Source organism: Apostichopus japonicus, chromosome 11 (assembly GCF_037975245.1).
Source record: "Apostichopus japonicus isolate 1M-3 chromosome 11, ASM3797524v1, whole genome shotgun sequence".
NCBI classification, from domain to species: domain Eukaryota; kingdom Metazoa; phylum Echinodermata; class Holothuroidea; order Aspidochirotida; family Stichopodidae; genus Apostichopus; species Apostichopus japonicus.
Window position 1 is genome coordinate 18,533,405 of NC_092571.1, and position 23,738 is coordinate 18,557,142.

General features: G+C 36.4%; 1 protein-coding gene across 6 annotated transcripts in view; it reads right to left on the bottom strand.

The window, feature by feature from the left end:
• Positions 1 to 23,738, bottom strand: part of LOC139975675 (rho guanine nucleotide exchange factor 10-like) — a 137,852-nt gene that overhangs the window by 12,017 nt on the left and 102,097 nt on the right. For 4 of the 6 annotated variants that reach the window (XM_071983776.1, XM_071983780.1, XM_071983777.1 and 1 more), the window contains 10 exons: positions 21,102 to 21,173; positions 17,868 to 17,959; positions 17,430 to 17,590; positions 15,367 to 15,473; positions 12,838 to 12,974; positions 11,409 to 11,500; positions 8,923 to 9,050; positions 7,560 to 7,870; positions 3,873 to 4,024; positions 2,779 to 2,921 (listed from right to left, as the gene is read on the bottom strand). In XM_071983776.1, the coding sequence (XP_071839877.1) occupies positions 2,779 to 2,921; positions 3,873 to 4,024; positions 7,560 to 7,870; positions 8,923 to 9,050; positions 11,409 to 11,500; positions 12,838 to 12,974; positions 15,367 to 15,473; positions 17,430 to 17,590; positions 17,868 to 17,959; positions 21,102 to 21,173 (1,395 nt within the window). Of the gene's footprint in view, positions 1 to 2,778; positions 2,922 to 3,872; positions 4,025 to 7,559; positions 7,871 to 8,922; positions 9,051 to 11,408; positions 11,501 to 12,837; positions 12,975 to 15,366; positions 15,474 to 17,429; positions 17,591 to 17,867; positions 17,960 to 21,101; positions 21,174 to 22,864; positions 22,916 to 23,738 lie in introns of all 6 variants that reach the window. The other 2 variants (XM_071983778.1, XM_071983781.1) reach the window with 2 other exon arrangements.

Here is a 23,738-nt window from a genome sequence, read left to right on the forward strand (position 1 = left end):
CACAGTAACCTAATACTATATCAAGTACTGCTAGAAATTCATGGTAATGTTATATTCACAGTAATGCTTAATATGAAGGGAAGGAGTTTACTAGATATCCCACTAACAGACTTCACAGTAACCTAATACTATATCAAGTACTGATAGGAATTCACAGTAATATTATATTCACAGCAATGTTTAATATGAAGGGAAGGAGTTAACTACATATCCCTCTAACAGACTTCACAGTAACCTAATACTATATCAAGTACTGCTAGGAATTCACAGTAATGCTATATTCACAGTAATGCTTAATATGAAGGGAAGGAGTTTACTACATATCCCACTAACAGACTTCACAGTAACCTAATACTATATCAAGTACTGCTAGGAATTCACAGTTATGCTATAATCACAGTAATGCTTAATATGAAGAAAAGGAGTTTACTACATATCCCAATTACATACTTCACAGTAACCTAATACTATATCAAGTACTGCTAGAAATTCACGGTAATGCTATATTCACAGTAATGCTTAATATGAAGGGAAGGAGTTTACTACATATCCCACTAACAGACTTCACAGTAACCTAATACTATATCAAGTACTGCTAGGAATTCACAGTAATGCTATATTCACAGCAATGCTTAATATGAAGAAAAGGAGTTTACTACATATCCCTCTAACAGACTTCACAGTAACCTAATACTATATCAAGTACTGATAGGAATTCATGGTAATATTATATTCACAGCAATGCTTGATATGAAGGGAAGGAGTTTACTACATATCCCACTAACAGACTTCACAGTAACCTAATACTATATCAAGTACTGCTAGGAATTCACAGTAATATTATATTCACAGCAATGCTTAATATGAAGGGAAGGAGTTTACTACATATCCCACTAACAGACTTCACAGTAACCTAATACTATATCAAGTACTGATAGGAATTCATGGTAATATTATATTCACAGCAATGCTTGATATGAAGGGAAGGAGTTTACTACATATCCCACTAACAGACTTCACAGTAACCTAATACTATATCAAGTACTGATAGGAATTCACAGTAATATTATATTCACAGCAATGCTTAATATGAAGGGAAGGAGTTTACTACATATCCCTGTAACAGACTTCACAGTAACCTAATACTATATCAAGTACTGCTAGGAATTCACAGTAATGCTATATTCACAGCAATGCTTAATATGAAGAAAAGGAGTTTACTACATATCCCTCTAACAGACTTCACAGTAACCTAATACTATATCAAGTACTGATAGGAATTCATGGTAATATTATATTCACAGCAATGCTTGATATGAAGGGAAGGAGTTTACTACATATCCCACTAACAGACTTCACAGTAACCTAATACTATATCAAGTACTGATAGGAATTCACAGTAATATTATATTCACAGCAATGCTTAATATGAAGGGAAGGAGTTTACTACATATCCCTGTAACAGACTTCACAGTAACCTAATACTATATCAAGTACTGCTAGGAATTCACAGTAATGCTATATTCACAGCAATGCTTAATATGAAGAAAAGGAGTTTACTACATATCCCACTAACAGACTTCACAGTAACCTAATACTATATCAAGTACTGCACTAGGAATTCACAGTTATGCTATAATCACAGTAATGCTTAATATGAAGAAAAGGAGTTTACTACATATCCCACTAACAGACTTCACAGTAACCTAATACTATATCAAGTACTGCACTAGGAATTCACAGTAATGCTATATTCACAGTAATGCTTAATATGAAGGGAAGGAGTTTACTACATATCCCACTAACAGACTTCACAGTAACCTAATACTATATCAAGTACTGCTAGGAATTCACAGTTATGCTATAATCACAGTAATGCTTAATATGAAGGGAAGGAGTTTACTACATATCCCACTAACAGACTTCACAGTAACCTAATACTATATCAAGTACTGCACTAGGAATTCACAGTAATGCTATATTCACAGTAATGCTTAATATGAAGGGAAGGAGTTTACTACATATCCCACTAACAGACTTCACAGTAACCTAATACTATATCAAGTACTGCTAGGAATTCACAGTTATGCTATAATCACAGTAATGCTTAATATGAAGGGAAGGAGTTTACTACATATCCCACTAACAGACTTCACAGTAACCTAATACTATATCAAGTACTGCTAGGAATTCACAGTAATGCTATATTCACAGTAATGCTTAATATGAAGGGAAGGAGTTTACTACATATCCCACTAACAGACTTCACAGTAACCTAATACTATATCAAGTACTGCTAGGAATTCACAGTTATGCTATATTCACAGTAATGCTTAATATGAAGGGAAGGAGTTTACTACATATCCCAATTACATACTTCACAGTAACCTAATACAATATCAAGTACTGCTAGGAATTCACAGTAATGCTATATTCACAGTAATGTTTTAATATGAAGGGAAGGAGCTTAATGCAATATCAAGTCCTGCCAGGAAAACACATTTAATACTATATCAAGTACTGCTAGGAATTCACAGTAATGCTATACCAAGTCCTACTAGGAATTCACAGTCACACTATTTCAAGAACTGCTAAGAATTCAGTCAAACTTTATCAAGTCCTCCAAAGAATTCACAGTTACGTTTTTCAAATTCTTGCAAGCAATTAACCAATGACCAACCATGTTTATTTATAATCCACTCGTCCAGAGCACTGCCATAAAGAAATAAGGGTTGAAAGAGACAAAACTATTCTTCAAAACCCATACGTTAAACTCACCACTCTAAAGTTGCTCTCTGGTTCAAGTATAAATATATTATTTCCACATCCGCACCACATATTGGACTGTACCGGAAGCAGACAGGTAACAGCCATGGAGTCTAGCTCAATCAATCTGGCATCCTTTATACCCCACTGGCCATCTGAGAACAAAGTTAATATTAATTAGTTTGTTGCTTCAGGATTCTAAATGATGTTAATAGAACAAATACATAATGGATGAATAATGTATCACAGGCACAATGGTGTAACAGAGTACACTAACCCATATCCTACCTATCACAAACCTCTATTGTAAACATTTCATAGGAATATATACATGATACCATGTTTACTTAGTAAAGTCATGATATCATGTATACCTATCAAAGTAATAATACCATATATACCTATCAAAGTAATGATACCATATATACCTATCAAAGTCATGATACCATATATACCTATCAAAGTAACGATCCCATATATACCTATCAAAGTAAGGATACCATGTACACCTATCAAAGTAATGATACCATGTATACCTAGCAGAGTAATGATACCATATATACCTATCAAAGTCATGATACCATATATACCTATCAAAGTAACGATCCCATATATACCTAGCAAAGTAAGGATACCATGTATACCTATCAAAGTAATGATACCATGTATACCTAGCAGAGCAATGATACCATGCAAACCTAGCATAGTAATGATACCATATATACCTATCAAAGTAACGATCCCATATATACCTATCAAAGTAATGATACCATATATACCTATCAAAGTAATGATACCATATATACCTATCAAAGTAAGGATACCATGTACACCTATCAAAGTAATGATAGCATGTATACCTAGCATAGTAATGATACCATATATACCTATCAAAGTAATGATACCATATATACCTATCAAAATAATGATACCATGTACACCTATCAAAGTAATGATACCATATATACCTATCAAAGTCATGATACCATATACACCTATCAAAGTCATGAATGATAAACAGGCAAGAAAATGTAAAATATACTTGAATTAAGAGGTTAGTTACATGCTAAGATAGCTAATCCTGCAGCAATAGCAGAAACACTCACCATATGACCGAGTATATATTAGTACTGATCCATTAGAGAGAGCAGCAAACAGGTTATTGTTCATATACTTTAAGTCCAATACAGGATGCGGTACTTGAAATGTAGCCATGTAATGAGACTTATCACTCTGCCGGACTTCGTAGATACACAACCTTTAAATAAAACAAGAACAAAATGAAAGTAGAGAAACTGACTAATACTAATATGAAACAAGAAAGAAACCCCTCCCAGCTGTTACTTGCCACATTACATATGCAGCAGTAGTTTACAAGCTGATAACCCTGGCTGATGTTGATGCTGAACATGGAGAGCAGTATAAATCTAAACAGAGTTCAAATATTTCATACGGGCAATTGCACTAACAAAAGACGAATACTGAGCCGGCGATTAAGCACTTCTTAAGATCATGAGGTGAATACAGAACTGGTGATTGCCCACTTCTTAAGATCATGGGGTGAATACAGAGCTGGTGATTAACCACTTGTTAAGATCATGAGGTGAATACAGAGCTGGTGATTAATCACTTCTTAAGATCATGAGGTGAATACAGAGCTGGTGATTAATCACTTCTTAAGATCATGAGGTGAATACAGAGCTGGTGATTAACCACTTGTTAAGATCATGAGGTGAATACAGAGCTGGTGATTAATCACTTGTTAAGATCATGAGGTGAATACAGAGCTGGTGATTAACCACTTTTAAGATCATGAGGTGAATACCGAGCTGGTGATTAACCACTTGTTAAGATCATGGGGTGAATACAGAGCTGGTGATTAACCACTTCTTAATATCATGAGGTGAATACAGAGCTGGTGATTAATCACTTGTTAAGATCATGAGGTGAATACAGAGCTGGTGATTAACCACTTTTAAGATCATGAGGTGAATACCGAGCTGGTGATTAACCACTTGTTAAGATCATGAGGTGAATACAGAGCTGGTGATTAACCACTTGTTAAGATCATGAGGTGAATACAGAGCTGGTGATTAATCACTTGTTAAGATCATGAGGTGAATACAGAGCTGGTGATTAATCACTTGTTAAGATCATGAGGTGAATACAGAGCTGGTGATTAACCACTTTTAAGATCATGAGGTGAATACCGAGCTGGTGATTAACCACTTGTTAAGATCAAGAGGTGAATACAGAGCTGGTGATTGCCCACTTGTTAAGATCATGGGGTGAATACAGAGCTGGTGATTAACCACTTCTTAATATCATGAGGTGAATACAGAGCTGGTGATTAACCACTTTTAAGATCATGAGGTGAATACCGAGCTGGTGATTAACCACTTGTTAAGATCAAGAGGTGAATACAGAGCTGGTGATTAACCACTTTTAAGATCATGAGGTGAATATTGAGCTGGTGATTAACCACTTTTAAGATCATGAGGTGAATACCGAGCTGGTGATTAACCACTTGTTAAGATCAAGAGGTGAATACAGAGCTGGTGATTAACCACTTTTAAGATCATGAGGTGAATATTGAGCTGGTGATTAACCACTGGTTAAGATCATGAGGTGAATACAGAGCTGGTGATTAACCACTTCTTAATATCACGAGGTGAATACTGAGCTGGTGATTAACCACTTTTAAGATCATGAGGTGAATACCGAGCTGGTGATTAACCACTTGTTAAGATCATGGGGTGAATACAGAGCTGGTGATTAACCACTTGTTAAGATCATGAGGTGAATACAGAGCTGGTGATTAGCCACTTGTTAAGATCATGAGGTGAATACAGAGCTGGTGATTAACCACTTGTTAAGATCATGAGGTGAATACAGAGCTGGTGATTAACCACTTTTAAGATCATGAGGTGAATACAGAGCTGGTGATTAACCACTTTTAAGATCATGAGGTGAATACCGAGCTGGTGATTAACCACTTGTTAAGATCATGAGCTGAATACAGAGTTGGTGATTAACCACTTGTTAAGATCATGAGGTGAATACAGAGCTGGTGATTAACCACTTCTTAAGATCATGAGGTGAATACCGAGCTGGTGATTAACCACTTGTTAAGATCATGAGGTGAATACAGAGCTGGTGATTAACCACTTCTTAATATCATGAGGTGAATACAGAGCTGGTGATTAACCACTTGTTAAGATCATGAGGTGAATACAGAGCTGGTGATTAACCACTTGTTAAGATCATGAGGTGAATACAGAGCTGGTGATTAATCACTTAAGATCATGAGGTGAATACAGAGCTGGTGATTAACCACTTGTTAAGATCATGAGGTGAATACAGAGCTGGTGATTGCCCACTTCTTAAGATCATGAGGTGAATACAGAGCTGGTGATTAACCACTTGTTAAGATCATGAGGTGAATACAGAGCTGGTGATTAATCACTTCTTAAGATCATGAGGTGACAAGCTGATACAAGCACTATTATGGCAGCGACTCATCCATCATACCAAAGTACCATGATAGTATTTTAGATTTAGTTTAGTAAAGCATAAACTCCTGGAAAAAACTGCAAAATATTTGTAAAACTAGTTGTTTAAACCCAAGGAAGTGTAAACTTTATCAGCATGAATTCATGAACACAAGAGTAAGAGTAATGAAGTACTGTTTAAAGTCCTACTTTCAATCCTCCCAATTCATAAAATGTGAATTAGGTATTTTGCTATGTACCGAAGCCAACCTTTGACCTCCCCCTGAAGCAGCAAGGCGGTTCTACTACATATGGAGAAGTCAAATCAGCACAAGTTTCACATCTTCATTGAGACCTGACCTTTAGAAATATGCATATTTTGACTTCTGCAAACCTTAAATGTGGAGAAACTTTACTTATCATTTGGATAATCTACCATGCATATATAATCACTTTGAAGGTTAAGTTCTCCAGATAAATTATTTTTTGATATTTTGACCTCTGCTGATCCCAAATGATCTCTGACCTCCACCTAAAATAATAGGGTTCTTGTACTCTCTATAACAAAGACACAAAAGACCAAATATGACGTATGTGATGAAACCCATCTTGGAAAAACGTGTTTACGAGGTTCGTGGTTATAAGGTGTGATCTTTGTTTGATCTTTGATGTGATCTTTATGTAATTTTTGATGACCCTAAATGACCTTTGACCTCCACAAAAAAACAATACAGTTCTTGTACTTATTATAGGGAAGGCACATGGAAATATGAGCGAAAATAAAGTTTCCTACCTGGAGATATCTTGTTAACAAGGATTTAAAGTATTAACCCCCGGTGACCTTTAATGAACTTTGACCTACACCAAAATGTGTGAAAACTTAACACTTCATAACGCTATCCTACAATACATATAAGAGCTCCTTTGATGTTCAGGTTCTGGAAATACACATAAATTTGAGAGATTTTCACATTTGCCTCCTGCTGACCCCAAATGACCTTGACCTCCACCCACAGATAGGGTTCTTGTACTTATTGTGGGGGAGCCACATGCCAAACATGAGAACTGCAGAGATTACCACCTATCTTGAGATATGGTATTTACAAGCTAGGGCTTCACATGCACACACATACCTAACTGCATAGGTTACTAGCCAAGTACCCAAAAACTCATATAGGTTGCTGACCTCAACATGTTCTCACATCTGTTATCTGTGCTCCCACCTCTAACAGTCAATAACACCGCCCCTCTGTCCTGCAACATATAGTAGCAGTACAACCAGTGTAGACCTGTGTCTCTCACCTGCCACTCTTGCAACCCATCCATACTGTTGGTCCTTTAAAGACGTATTCTCTGCTTCCATGGTTCTCAGGCAGTGGTACATTATCCCAATTGAAATTTGGTACATATTCCATACACAACACCTGTCTCTCCTCTAGTTGGAATGTTTCTTGTACTGAAATTGGCTGAAAGCCTACTATGGTGATCTCCGTATTCTTATCATCCGAGCTGCATAACCACAGACTGGTCCTTGAAGCCTCACCTCCGGCGTAACTCCGTTTTCTAAACGAGAAACTGAATTTTTCTGGGGGAATGAGTACGGCTGTTTGAATCTAATAAAAGGAATCAAAGTTAAATAGTTTAGTACATTCCTTTGGCCAGTGTATTGCTGTTGGGAAATAAATTACCACATCAGGTATACTTGTAATAGAAGTAAGTAGTAGCAACACCGAACAGCTTCTTTTGCAACTTAAAAAGCAATGCAAAAAATGTTGAATCCAAGAATTGTTTACTTTCCATAAACAAATCTTAGAAAATTTATTGGTCCTGGTGCAATTTTGGTCTACAGTAACCAGACACCAGGAAAGCAAATACAATGTATACTATCTTTTTCAATATGTTTGGCACCAACAGAAAGAATGTTTTCAAGTACTGTAGGTTTCCTTTAGTGGTAAATTAAGATGACACCAGATAGCCTATGCTTTCAGGAACTGTTATTTCCTTTAATGGTGCATTAAATTAACACCAGATAGACTTTGCTTTCAGGAACTGTGGGTTTCCTTTAATGGTGCATTACATTAACACCAGATAGACTTTGCTTTAAGGAACTGTTATTTCCTTTAATGTTGCATTAAATTAACACGATAGACTTTGCTTTCAGGAACTGTTATTTCCTTTAATTGTGCATTAACGTGACACCAAATTATCAACAGGACTCACTTCACAAAGATGCCTTGCTTAACCTTAGCTGTTGATGTGTTGTTTGGTCTATAACTATCATATCAAATCATCTACAGGAATCTCATCACTTCACAAAGATGCCTTGCTTAACATTATATTGATGTGTTGTTTGGTCTATAACTATCAAATACCTATCAAATCATCTACAGGAATCTCATCACTTCTCAAAGATGCCTTGCTTAACCTTAGCTGTTGATGTGTTGTTTGGTCTATAACTATCATATCACTTCATAAATAGTATTTTTGGTTGACTTGTAACTTGACTTAGGATAATTCAAATGACTTGTGACTTGACAAAACAACAGTTGACTTGTGGCTTGACTTGACAAACAATGATTTTGTTGCAACACTGGAGATTCTCTTCTACTCATGCTTTGATCATACTTCCAGGGCAGCAAAAAAACCTTTCCCACTTTAAACTTACTTTTCCCATTTCTTCCTGGGATGAAAATATAGGCAGTGTCTTCATGTGAAGTGGAACACCAAAGTTCATCTCTACAAGGGTAGAGTCACTCTCATCTGGAGCATACCATCCTGGGTTGTTCTGAGGTTCTAAATGAATATTCATAACATACAGCCTTTAATGTACAAGACAAGTATATGCAAGAGTTGTATACTAATTGTACAACATATCATGGTTGACTGTGAATACAGTAAATCATAGAGTTGTATACTGATTGTACAACATATGGTTGACTGTGCATACAGTAAATCATAGAGTTGTATACTAATTGTACAACATATGGTTGACTGTGCATACAGTAAATCATAGAGTTGTATATTAATTGTACAACATATGGTTGACTGTGCATAGAGTAAATCATAGAGTTGTATACTAATTGTACAACATATGGTTGACTGTGCATAGAGTTGTATACTAATTGTACAACATATGGTTGACTGTGAATACAGTAAATCATAGAGTTGTATACTGATTGTACAACATATGGTTGACTGTGCATAGAGTAAATCATAGAGTTGTATACTAATTGTACAACATATCATGGTTGACTGTGCATACAGTAAATCATAGAGTTGTATACTAATTGTACAACATATGGTTGACTGTGCATACAGTAAATCATAGAGTTGTATACTAATTGTACAACATATCATGGTTGACTGTGCATAGAGTAAATCATAGAGTTGTATACTAATTGTACAACATATGGTTGACTGTGCATAGAGTAAATCATAGAGTTGTATACTAATTGTACAACATATGGTTGACTGTGCATAGAGTAAATCATAGAGTTGTATACTAATTGTACAACATATCATGGTTGACTGTGCATAGAGTAAATCATAGAGTTGTATACTAATTGTACAACATATGGTTGACTGTGCATAGAGTAAATCATAGAGTTGTATACTAATTGTACAACATATGGTTGACTGTGCATACAGTAAATCATAGAGTTGTATACTAATTGTACAACATATCATGGTTGACTGTGCATAGAGTAAATCATAGAGTTGTATACTAATTGTACAACATATCATGGTTGACTGTGCATACAGTAAATCATAGAGTTGTATACTAATTGTACAACATATCATGGTTGACTGTGCATAGAGTAAATCATAGAGTTGTATACTAATTGTACAACATATCATGGTTGACTGTGCATACAGTAAATCATAGAGTTGTATACTAATTGTACAACATATCATGGTTGACTGTGCATAGAGTAAATCATAGAGTTGTATACTAATTGTACAACATATGGTTGACTGTGCATACAGTAAATCATAGAGTTGTATACTAATTGTACAACATATCATGGTTGACTGTGCATACAGTAAATCATAGAGTTGTATACTAATTGTACAACATATCATGGTTGACTGTGCATAGAGTAAATCATAGAGTTGTATACTAATTGTACAACATATGGTTGACTGTGCATACAGTAAATCATAGAGTTGTATACTAATTGTACAACATATCATGGTTGACTGTGCATACAGTAAATCATAGAGTTGTATACTAATTGTACAACATATCATGGTTGACTGTGCATAGAGTAAATCATAGAGTTGTATACTAATTGTACAACATATGGTTGACTGTGCATACAGTAAATCATAGAGTTGTATACTAATTGTACAACATATGGTTGACTGTGCATACAGTAAATCATAGAGTTGTTTACTAATTGTACAACATATGGTTGACTGTGCATACAGTAAATCAACACGTATAGCTGTGTAACTTGTCGGAAGGGATACTTTATGAAGAATTTGTAGATAAGATATAAAGATTACCAAGTTGTTCATGTAATGATTTAATTACATACTAGTAATATAAATGCAGAAAGGTTTTAGTATATAAAAGAAAACAGTTAAATATCTTAAAATACTGCAGCAGGATAAACATGGATTTACAATAGTTTGTAGCAGCATATGGCAACATGAGGGATTATTACACTGCTAATGTATTTGGAGAGTTTGTCAATTGTTGACCAGATTAAGCTTAGGAACATGTTGTCCACCATAGGTTGGTTTCCAATTTTAACATCACTAGCAAATATGTACTATCCAAATTACCACCCAAACATACACTCCAATTAACAGACTTAGAAACATTAAATATAGCTCTCATTATGAATATGATTTAATCTTGGATTCATCCTTTTAACTAAATAACCTGTGGTTGCACCAAACAAATTGTAGTTGTAAACACCAAGATACTGCCAGGTATAAACCTATTTGATGACATTGCCTACTTGGGTTCAAAGTAAGGACAATTCTCATTACAATATTTGACAAAACAATTTAATAATTTTCCTTTTTAATCATAGCAATAATAGTTATATTGCAACTGACACTGCATGACGTAACATCTGTTGTGTAAATAGGGAATAAAAAACATAGTTTGTTTTTACACTCCAACTGATAAAGACTTACTTAGTCCCAATTTAGCTGTGTCTAAAGCAGTTAACCAGTCTTGTTTAATTTTGGGGCTGACCGTATCAAATACAACTGTTACTCTCTCGTTCCTGGAATGAAAAGTGAAGAGAGAATAAGAACTCGAGCATCACAGCTTTCATAGATTGCTTACTATAAGGCACAAGGTAAAACATGTCACTGCTGTAAAAAATAAAATTCCAAAACACAATCTATGTACAGAAGTACATTCTGTCTCAGATCCAACAACCAGAGAAATTGTAGTTACCTTACATATTCAACTGAGCACTTTAAGATATGCGAGAAACTTTGCATATTTAGAAATAGTGAATCCAGTGAAGCAGATATAGTAAGCACTTCAATGACTTTGCATAGTGTAATTTAAAATGAGACTAACAAACTGATAGCTAGAAATGCAGCAATACCACAAGAGTCTTTCATCTGAATATCTAAGAACACTCCAAATGTTTGATGAGATTAATAACTACTATCATTACATACAGTGTTGTCGCTTGCTAGTTTATAATTTCTCATAATTCATAACATGCAAGGGATTCAGACAGCCTAGTAACGTTCATATTATAGAGAGATGTGCTTTCCTAATATTCATACTGAGGATGATGGAGCTGTGGGCATGATGATAACTAGAATTTATACACGAGTTATCATCACATCACACAGTTCCATCAATTATTCCAAGATACTTACACATGGACAGAGGGAAGGGAGAGCTGGATTTTACTGACATCTGCATTTATACACGAGTTATCCTCACATCACACAGTTCCATCAATTATTCCAAGGTACTTACACATGGACAGAGGGAAGGGAGAGCTGGATTCTACTGACATGTGTTTTTATACACAAGTTATCATCACATCACACAGTTCCATCAATTATTCCAAGGTACTTACACATGGACAGAGGGAAGGGAGAGCTGGATTTTACTGACATCTGCATTTATACACTAGTTATCATCACATCACACAGTTCCATCAATTATTCCAAGGTACTTACACATGGACAGAGGGAAGGGAGAGCTGGATTTTACTGACATCTGCATTTATACACTAGTTATCATCACATCACACAGTTCCATCAATTATTCCAAGATACTTACACATGGACAGAGGGAAGGGAGAGCTGGATTTTACTGACATCTGCATTTATACACTAGTTATCATCACATCACACAGTTCCATCAATTATTCCAAGGTACTTACACATGGACAGAGGGAAGGGAGAGCTGGATTTTACTGACATCTGCATTTATACACTAGTTATCATCACATCACACAGTTCCATCAATTATTCCAAGATACTTACACATGGACAGAGGGAAGGGAGAGCTGGATTTTACTGACATCTGCATTTATACACGAGTTATCATCACATCACACAGTTCCATCAATTATTCCAAGATACTTACACATGGACAGAGGGAAGGGAGAGCTGGATTTTACTGACATCTGCTTGTTTGATTTCTTGGCCTTTCTTCCTAATCAGTTTATGGATGATCAGTGCCCACTCTTCTATATCCCCTTGTGTCAATACGCCATATGTACCCTGAAAACATCAGAAACAAATGTCAACCAATGTCAACTCCATTTGAGGACATTTTGAAATATCTTGTAGAAGGAGGAAGTAGTCACAAATAATGCACACTTGCTATAACAACATACTTTGGTAAATGTTGCCACTGCACATCATACAATCTAAATGAAAGAAAATACAATGAAAGTTTTAACCATGTTGATATTTCTCTAGGATGTTGACTGTGAGAGCTCTATTTAGTTACCTTAAGGTTACTTAACACTGCACCGAGTTGCTTGACTACTGCCAGGTCGTGCATAAGGTCATTGATACTATTATAGCTCTATTTAGTTATCTTAAGGTTACTTAACACTGCACCAAGTTGCTTGACTACTGCCAGGTCTTGCATAAGGTCATTGATACTATTATAGCTCTATTTAGTTACCTTAAGGTTACTTAACACTGCACCAAGTTGCTTGACTACTGCCAGGTCTTGCATAAGGTCATTGATACTATTATAGCTCTATTTAGTTACCTTAAGGTTACTTAACATTGCACCGAGTTGCTTGACTACTGCCAGGTCGTGCATAAGGTCATTGATACTATTATAGCTCTATTTAGTTACCTTAAGGTTACTTAACATTGCACCGAGTTGCTTGACTACTGCCAGGTCGTGCATAAGGTCATTGATACTATTATAGCTCTATTTAGTTACCTTAAGGTTACTTAACACTGCACCGAGTTGCTTGACTACTGCCAGGTCGTGCATAAGGTCATTGATACTATTATAGCTCTATTTATTTACCTTAAGGTTACTTAACACTGCACCGAGTTGCTTGACTACTGCCAGGTCGTGCATAAGGTCATTGATACTATTATAGCTCTATTTAGTTACCTTAAGGTTACTTAACACTGCACCGAGTTGCTTGACTACTGCCAGGTCGTGCATAAGGTCATTGATACTATTATAGCTCTATTTAGTTACCTTAAGGTTACTTAACACTGCACCGAGTTGCTTGACTACTGCCAGGTCGTGCATAAGGTCATTGATACTATTATAGCTCTATTTAGTTACCTTAAGGTTACTTAACATTGCACCGAGTTGCTTGACTACTGCCAGGTCGTGCATAAGGTCATTGATACTATTATAGCTCTATTTAGTTACCTTAAGGTTACTTAACACTGCACCGAGTTGCTTGACTACTGCCAGGTCGTGCATAAGGTCATTGATACTATTATAGCTCTATTTAGTTACCTTAAGGTTACTTAACACTGCACCGAGTTGCTTGACTACTGCCAGGTCGTGCATAAGGTCATTGATACTATTATAGCTCTATTTAGTTACCTTAAGGTTACTTAACATTGCACCGAGTTGCTTGACTACTGCCAGGTCGTGCATAAGGTCATTGATACTATTATAGCTCTATTTAGTTACCTTAAGGTTACTTATCACTGCACCGAGTTGCTTGACAACTGCCAGGTCGTGCATAAGGTCATTGATACTATTATAGCTCTATTTAGTTACCTTAAGGTTACTTAACATTGCACCGAGTTGCTTGACTACTGCCAGGTCGTGCATAAGGTCATTGATACTATTATAGCTCTATTTAGTTACCTTAAGGTTACTTAACACTGCACCGAGTTGCTTGACTACTGCCAGGTCGTGCATAATGTCATTGATACTATTATAGCTCTATTTAGTTACCTTAAGGTTACTTAACACTGCACCGAGTTGCTTGACTACTGCCAGGTCGTGCATAAGGTCATTGATACTATTATAGCTCTATTTAGTTACCTTAAGGTTACTTAACACTGCACCGAGTTGCTTGACTACTGCCAGGTCGTGCATAAGGTCATTGATACTATTATAGCTCTATTTAGTTACCTTAAGGTTACTTAACACTGCACCGAGTTGCTTGACTACTGCCAGGTCGTGCATAAGGTCATTGATACTATTATAGCTCTATTTAGTTACCTTAAGGTTACTTAACATTGCACCGAGTTGCTTGACTACTGCCAGGTCGTGCATAAGGTCATTGATACTATTATAGCTCTACTTAGTTACCTTAAGGTTACTTAACATTGCACCGAGTTGCTTGACTACTGCCAGGTCGTGCATAAGGTCATTGATACTATTATAGCTCTATTTAGTTACCTTAAGGTTACTTAACATTGCACCGAGTTGCTTGACTACTGCCAGGTCTTGCATATGGTCATTGATACTATTATAGCTCTATTTAGTTACCTTAAGGTTACTTAACATTGCACCGAGTTGCTTGACTACTGCCAGGTCGTGCATAAGGTCATTGATACTATTATAGCTCTATTTAGTTACCTTAAGGTTACTTAACATTGCACCGAGTTGCTTGACTACTGCCAGGTCGTGCATAAGGTCATTGATATTATTATAGCTCTATTTAGTTACCTTAAGGTTACTTAACATTGCACCGAGTTGCTTGACTACTGCCAGGTCGTGCATAAGGTCATTGCGTTCCTGGTACAGCTGCCGTGTAGAGCCACCATACAAATATTCTGAAGGGGAAGATGAGACAAGGAACTGAAATAAATTGATTAAATTCTCTTCTCAAAGTAACTAAACTATGTGTAACACCAGGAGGCCAGTTAGCATACAATTGGCTCAAAATTCAAATTGCTTTCTGCATAATATAAATTTAAAAAATGTTAAAATTTGTGCAAGAATTTAGTGAGAACCAGAAAAGATTTGTAGCAATCCCTTGTGGGGATCAACCATGTCATTCACTCATAAGGATTTTACAATATAGAATCTTAAATCAAAATGTTTCAATATCCAGAAAGAAAAATGTGAAATATAGACACATTTACCACTTTTGAGCTGGCAAATCCCTTTAACAATTGTTGAGAGTTACATGACATTGTTGAAACACTATGAAACATATTAAGAATATGGTCAATTTTCCACCATTTGAGATAACCTTTGGACCCCTTGATGACCACTGAACTTCAGAGACAATAGCCTTCTTGAACTCAATAAGACAGATCCTTCTACCAGGTATGAAGTTAATCCACCTTTAACTTTGAGCTACCGTGTTTACAAGCAAGAGTCACACACATGCATGCATACATACACATGCACAATCACCAGTTGGAATCAAAATCAAGGAATCAAAAATGTATTTTACAACTGTTAATATAAATGTGCAATAACCATTGGACTAAAAATACTCATAAAAGGGAAGTCACTACGTATGCCAACTGAGCTGTTAAAGCACCCACATAGTCTTGCAGGTGCAAACATTTGAATAATTTAATATAATAGATACAGTTTCCTTTGCTTATTTATCAAGAGGGAATCTTAGATAAATCTCATACTTGCCATGTTGATGCCGGGCTGAGTGCAAGAGGACTATTTCTGGGTCAAGGTGAACAGTCACTTTAGAAAAGCCAAACCAATGTGTGATACTTTATATCTTAACCACAAAACTTTGAAAGGTCTCATTCTTGACAAAAACATGGTTAACATGATTGGTCATGAAGGTGATATGAAATTAACTCTAACAATAACAGCCTTCCTCTTAGCTATAGTAATAACAGCCTTTGATTCAGCTCTAGTCAAAGAAGCCTTCATTTCAGCTCTAGTGATAACAGCTTTCATCTCAGCTCTAGCATTAACAGCTTTCATCTCAGCTCTAGCATTAACAGCTTTCATCTCAGCTCTAGCATTAACAGCCTTCATCTCAGCTCTAGTGATAACAGCTTTCGTCTCAGCTCTAGTAATAACAGTAGTGGCCTACATTTCAGCTCTAGTGATAACACCTTTCATCTCAGCCTTCCTCTCAGCTCTAGTAATAGCAGCCTTCATCTCAGCTCTAGTAATAACAGCCTTCCTCTTAGCTATAGTAATACAAGCCTTTGATTCAGCTCTAGTCAAAGTAGCCTTCATCTCAGCTCTAGTGATAACAGCCTTCATCTCAGCTCTTGCATTAACAGCCTTCATCTCAGCTCTAGTAAGAATATCCTTCATCTAAGCTTTAGAAATAACACCTTTTGCCTCAGCTGTAATAATAACTGCCTTCATCTTAGCTCTAGTAATAACATCCTTCATCTAAGCTTTAGAAATAACACCTTTTGCCTCAGCTGTAATAATAACTGCCTTCATCTCAGCTCTAGTAATAACAGCTTTAGTCTCAGCTGTAGTAATAACAGCCTTCATTTTGAATTTTGCAATCGCAGCCTTCATACTGATGCTAACAATAGCAGCCAGTATCTTGACACTAACTGCCTTCATCTTTACTCTATTAAAAACAGCTTTCATCTCAGCTGTATTAAAAACAGCCTTCATCTCAGCTCTAGTAATAACAGCCTTAATCTTGACTCTTGCAATAACAGTTTTAATCCTGCCTCTAACAATAACAGCCTTCATCTTGACTCTAGCAATAACAGCCTTCATCATGGCTCTAGTAATAACATAATATGAGAAAATGATTTCAAATCTTTTTTCAAATTTACCATTCTCATCCATATGTTGTGTTGTGATGGTCATCCTTCCAACATCTTTGGACACCAAAACATCTCCTCCATCTGAACTGGGTTCCAGAATCTCAACTTCAGAGAGTGGGACGCTCCATCTATGCTTGTATCTTGGTGCATCTAATCCAGATGAATTTGTACTACGGAAATAAACAAAATTTAATCTACTGTAAACTCACATAAACTCAAGCACTGTATCTACTGTAAACTCAAACATGGGCACATATCTTAAAAACTAACACTTCAATATTTTCTTAAACAAAAATTAGCATACTCAAACAATATATGAGTCAAAGAGGAAGGCATTATTATACTTCCGGCCACCATACTCACTTCAATTGTGAAGGATGAAAGGTAGAGAATTAGCCAAATTCCTTAAACAACTGCATCTGAACTTGTCTGATGTACAATACTCACTTAGCTATTGGAGTGGTACAAACAAGTAGATCGTTTAGGAGAATCAATCGTCGTTCCTTACACTTCAATTCTTCACCATGACTGTCGTATGTCTGAAGATACAAAATCAACCAGCAATTAATGTGTATAATAACAATTTAACACACTCATCCCTTTTCTTGTGACTTGATAGAATACAAACATATTTATATTTTATGGCTAACATGTTACTACAACAACAATGGCTATTATGAAAATACTCTCTGTAAGCTCAATGTTAACCTCCACTCCTGCATCTCCCCCCCCCCCCCCCAACCTCTCAATGGGCATTATGACAAAATTTTCTGTAAGCTCTGTTTTAATCTCCACTCCTGCCCCACCCCTTCTCACCCCTCAATGGCCATTATGACAATATTCTCTGTAAGCTCTGTTTTAATCTCCACTTCTGCCCCACCCCTCCTCACCCCTCAATAGCCATTATGACAATACTCTCTGTAAGCTCTGTTTTAACCTCCAATCCTGCTCAAGTTGTGACCTCAGCATTTATAATAATAAAGTTGACAAACTTTCCCAAAACTCACTTTTTATCTCCTATCAAGCAACACAATAAAAATAAATTAGTGTTATTTAACAATTCTCACAATTTCCCATCATGCATTGCGATGATTTAGCGAATTGATGGACGAAGCAGTGACAGTAGTTTTTCACCAAATTTGATGACAGTGCATTGAAAATAAATGCAGACAGTTATACACAGTGCAGAATGCGAAATGAATTAACCAACAGGAATTTACCGGCAAGGATAAGTAATAAGAAGGGCAAGAGAACAGCCCGGTAATTCTCAGCTTAATAGTAAGAAGGGCAAGAGAACAGCCCGGTAATTCTCAGCTTAAGAATAAGAAGGGCAAGAGAACAGCCCAGTAATTCTCAGCTTAATAGTAAGAAGGGCAAGAGAACAGCCCGGTAATTCTCAGCAATAATTAGAAGGGCAAGAGAACAGCCCGGTTATTCTCAGCTTAATAATAAGAAGGGCAAGAGAACAGCCCGGTAATTCTCAGCTTAATAGTAAGAAGGGCAAGAGAACAGCCCGGTAATTCTCAGCTTAATAATAACAAGGGCAAGAGAACAGCCCGGTAATTCTCAGCTTAATAGTAAGAAGGGCAAGAGAACAGCCCGGTTATTCTCAGCTTAATAATAACAAGGGCAAGAGAACAGCCCGGTTATTCTCAGCTTTATAGTAAGAAGGGCAAGAGAACAGCCCGGTAATTCTCAGCTTAATAATAACAAGGGCAAGAGAACAGCCCGGTAATTCTCAGCTTAATAGTAAGAAGGGCAAGAGAACAGCCCGGTAATTCTCAGTTTAATATTAAGAAGGGCAAGAGAACAGCCCGGTAATTCTCAGCTTAATAATAACAAGGGCAAGAGAACAGCCCGGTAATTCTCAGCTTAATAATAAGAAGGGCAAGAGAACAGCCCGGTAATTCTCAGCTTTATAATAGGAAGGGCAAGAGAACAGCCCGGTAATTCTCAGCTTAATAATAAGAAGGGCAAGAGAACAGCCCGGTTATTCTCAGCTTAATAGTAAGAAGGGCAAGAGAACAGCCCGGTTATTCTCAGCTTAATATTGACTTTCAGCAGTGTTTGGCAGCCTTGTTTAAGCCTCTGGATGTGAGTGCGTATGAAGGGCTCAAGAATGGGAGAGATGATGCGATCTTTTGGGAATCCATAACTCTCCTTGTTAACCTTATATTATGCTATTGGGAAACAAGGTCAAAATATCAACCAATTTAAGAAGTTTCCAAAACTCCATCTATAATCTACTTATTTCCATTTCAGAAAATGAATTTTCAATAATGCAAATAGGATAGCTTAAAATAACTGAGAGGTGTACAGAGTCTGGAAATTGACTCCAGATATTTCACTACCTTATTGTTTTAGCTCACAATAACTGAGAAGTGTACACAGTCTGGAAATTGACTCCAGATACTTCACTACCTTATTGTTTTACCTCACAATAACTGAGAAGTGTACACAGTCTGGAAATTGACTCCAGATATTTCACTACCTTATTGTTTTAGCTCACAATAACTGAGAAGTGTACACAGTCTGGAAATTGACTCCAGATACTTCACTACCTTATTGTTTTACCTCACAATAACTGAGGTGTACACAAGCTGGAAATTGACTCCAGATATTTCACTATCTTATTGTTTTAGCTTAACTGAGAGGTGTATGCAGACTCCAGATTCAATGGCTAGAGTATTATGATTATTTAATTACTTCCATATTACTTACTTAGTACTTAGTTACTGTGATTCTTCTGCTTCAATGCTGTTACATCAAATGTTGCAACAAGTAACAATGGTATTAGTAATGATAATGATTAGCAGCCAATGTAAAATGTAAGCTCCAATAATGAAATACTGCAATGATGTAACCATGACATGATACAACGATAATTTATGAGCCATTAAAATACAAATGAGGTATACATATAATTAATGGTAAGTGACAGAATCAATAATAATAGCATATTTATTAGTTAGTAACTGAAGAATTGAGGGGCAAATGATAAGTTTCATATTTTTAAAAAGAGTAAATAAATAAGTTGTAGTTTACTAATGGGCAAAATTTGAAAATATTCTCCAGCTCATGACCAAACATAACTGTTTCGTACAACTCTCTCATTATAATAATTTTGATTGAAAGTTCAAAATGGCAATAATTTGAAACTGTAACAATAAAACCTGATGCTTTGGTTAATAACTCAACACAGAATCCAATTGTAAATTTAGCAGTTTCAAGTAGTCCTATGATTAAACTTGGAAAACAGTCTCCATTACACATGGACAAGTCATAGGATCATAAAATATTGATGTAATGCAGAGAAAGTGACCAGGAACCTATTGACCCAACTCCTTGCCTTATACTTTGTTCCTCAGATATAAATTCATTTTCTTTTGAAACAGTTCATTGTGCAATACACCATGCTGTTTAGCACTTCAAAGGCACAACGCCAACAACTAGAAACAATAAATGATTCAGATGTTTCATTTAGTAATGATGTCGGTGTGACCAATTCCATTGCCTTCTTTAATATCACATGGACTAATGCTGAACTGAAATGACAAATGATGCTGCTCATGTTTATTCATGAATGGGACTGACTAGCAGTGGTTGTGTGTTGTAGCTTTGAAGTCATTTAGCAATAATTCAGGACACACATTATACAAAGTTTACAAAATGATTTTATACCTCCTTTCTGCTTTGCTCGTCTCGATTTGTAGCAGCTTCTGAGAGCTTCTTAACTGGCTTGCTTTCCCTACCCTACAAAGTTAACCGAATCTAGACACATAATCTTTGCCTGTATACATCATATTCCAAGTAATGACAATTGCCCAACTTTCAACAAATAATTCTGCTGATACCAAGGAAACATACATACACATGGACACATACAGTATATTGACATTACAAATCCCTTGTTACAAAAGCATTAAAGCTTAGTATCATGGTATTAGTAGAAGCAGCTGCTCATCGCTGTTAATGGACTGACTTGCATCAGTACACTTCTGAATAAATGACATCAGGTCAAACTTTTACTGCCTGCTTTAGAGTATTTTCTTGAGACATATAATGCTCGACTATGCCAATGTTTCAGAATAATTAAGTATTAGAAAGGACCTTGAAGCAACTTTCTGAAATTTTAGCTTATATACTAAAGTAATCTTTAAGTATGGTATGCTAATAACATAAAAGTATGTGCACTAATGGTTCTGTAGTCCTGAAATCCATCCATGTTTCACCACAATAGCACATGTACACTAAAGCTTCCTGCCTGCAGGTTCTACCTATCTACAGTTCTTTCCCACAGCTCCCATCTGAATGGAGGTTGCTCTTTGTTTCACAGCTCCCAGTCTCCACCCCCCCCCCCACACCATCCCACCATCTACACTTCTTTTAATTCCCAACCTTTCTGTACATGAAGGTTCCTCTTGTCTACACTATTGTTTCACAGCTCCCTTATCTTTAGGTCTCCCCCCCCCCCCCCCCACACACACCATCCCACCATCTACACTTCTTTTATAATTCCCAATCTTTCTGTACATGAAGGTTCCTCTTGTCTACACTATTGTTTCACAGCTCCCTTATCTTTAGGTCTCCCCCCCCCCCCACACCAGCCCACCATCTATACTTCTTTTAATTTCCCAATCTTTCTGTACATGAAGGTTCCTCTCATCTACACTATTGTTTCACAGCTCCCTTGTCTGAAGGTCTCCCCCCCCATACCATCCCACCATCTTTTAATTTCCCAATCTTTCTGTACATGTAGGTCTCCACCCCCCCCCCACACCATCCCACCATCTACACTTCTTTTAATTTCCCAATCTTTCTGTACATGAAGGTTCCTCTCGTCCACACTATTTAACACAGCTCCCTTCTGCCTGCAAGCTATTCGATCTATGTTACTTTTGCAATCCACATTTTGATTTTGGTAGTCATATGTCATGACACTAAAACCGAAAACTTTAAGAAGGATAACAAAATGCAAAGCATCTATGGTTAAATATGATTATTAAGGGTGTTATATTCATCATGGGGTTACTAGTCTTTTCCATTTTGAAACAGTCAGAGATTTTGCCCAATTCTTCCACTTGTTTGATTCTGTTCAAAACCAGCATGCAAAGGACTCTATTTTTTGCCCATTGTCCATTTGAGTGGAAATATCCTAGATTCTACATAATTATCCATCTTCAGGCTATATCGCAGTATATTCTGCTCACCTCATGGTTAAAATCAAGGTTTTAAAGTCACTTGGCAATGTTTCTTTCAAAACTATTACTACCAAAGGGAAAGTTGTGTAGTGATGATATCGTTCCAAGAAAGTATTATATGAAGTCACTTAAACAGATTATCTTCACTTTTGTTTTGCAAACATGTTTTGTGCAGCAAGGTGAGCTTATTGATATAAAGCTGTCACATGCAAGTAATCAGGGTAATGACATGCAGACACCTACGTGGAGGCGTATATTAACACCCGCTGATTGGCTCCAGGGGTGCGTAAACCACTGCGGGTTGGGACCAACAGAGATGGAAAAAGGAAAAAAAATGAAGAAAAATGCTCTTTCAGATTGAAATGAACATAACTCATGACAAAATACCAGCTAGATGTTACTAAAATAGTTTTACCCAATAAAATTGAGACAGAAGTTGAGAGTTGAAGTTTACGAGCTCAAATCAATGTTTAGTTTAGACTTATTCTATTTCCAAAACATTCTTTGACATTAACAGTACTTTACTGCAAAAGTAGCTTCAGTTTCATAAATCAGGAGGAGCAAACACTGATTCTTCAGATTTCAAATTGCATGCTGTCAGACAAGAGTTTGTATCGGTCACAATAGGCTTATGAAATTATTTGAAAGATATAAAAACGTTCAACTGCATTCAAAATTGGTGATAGAAAACTTTAATTTAAATTCATTAAAATCTCTTCAAAATGTTCCACACTGCTTTGGAATCCTGACTGACCCTACAAAAAGTTTCTGAAGAAACTTGTAATTTCATTGATGTGTATTCTATGAGTAATTGATGCTTATTAATGTAGAAGTATTGATATCAACTGGTGAAAAAGCAAACCATTAAACAGAAGAGAAGTCTTCCCTGGTTGTTCAGGACGTGTTACCCTAATAATGAGTGGTCTGGATATGAATATGCAACCAGCCTTATATGTTAATATTCTGCAGTCATGCAGCCTCCACTTTGAATATACAAACAATAAACAGGTTCTTGGGTGTTAAGCAATGAGTTCCTGGAACAGCACTGTACCCTTAAACACGTCACTTTGAATATACAAACTATTAACAGGTTCTTGGGTGTTAAGCATTGAGTTCC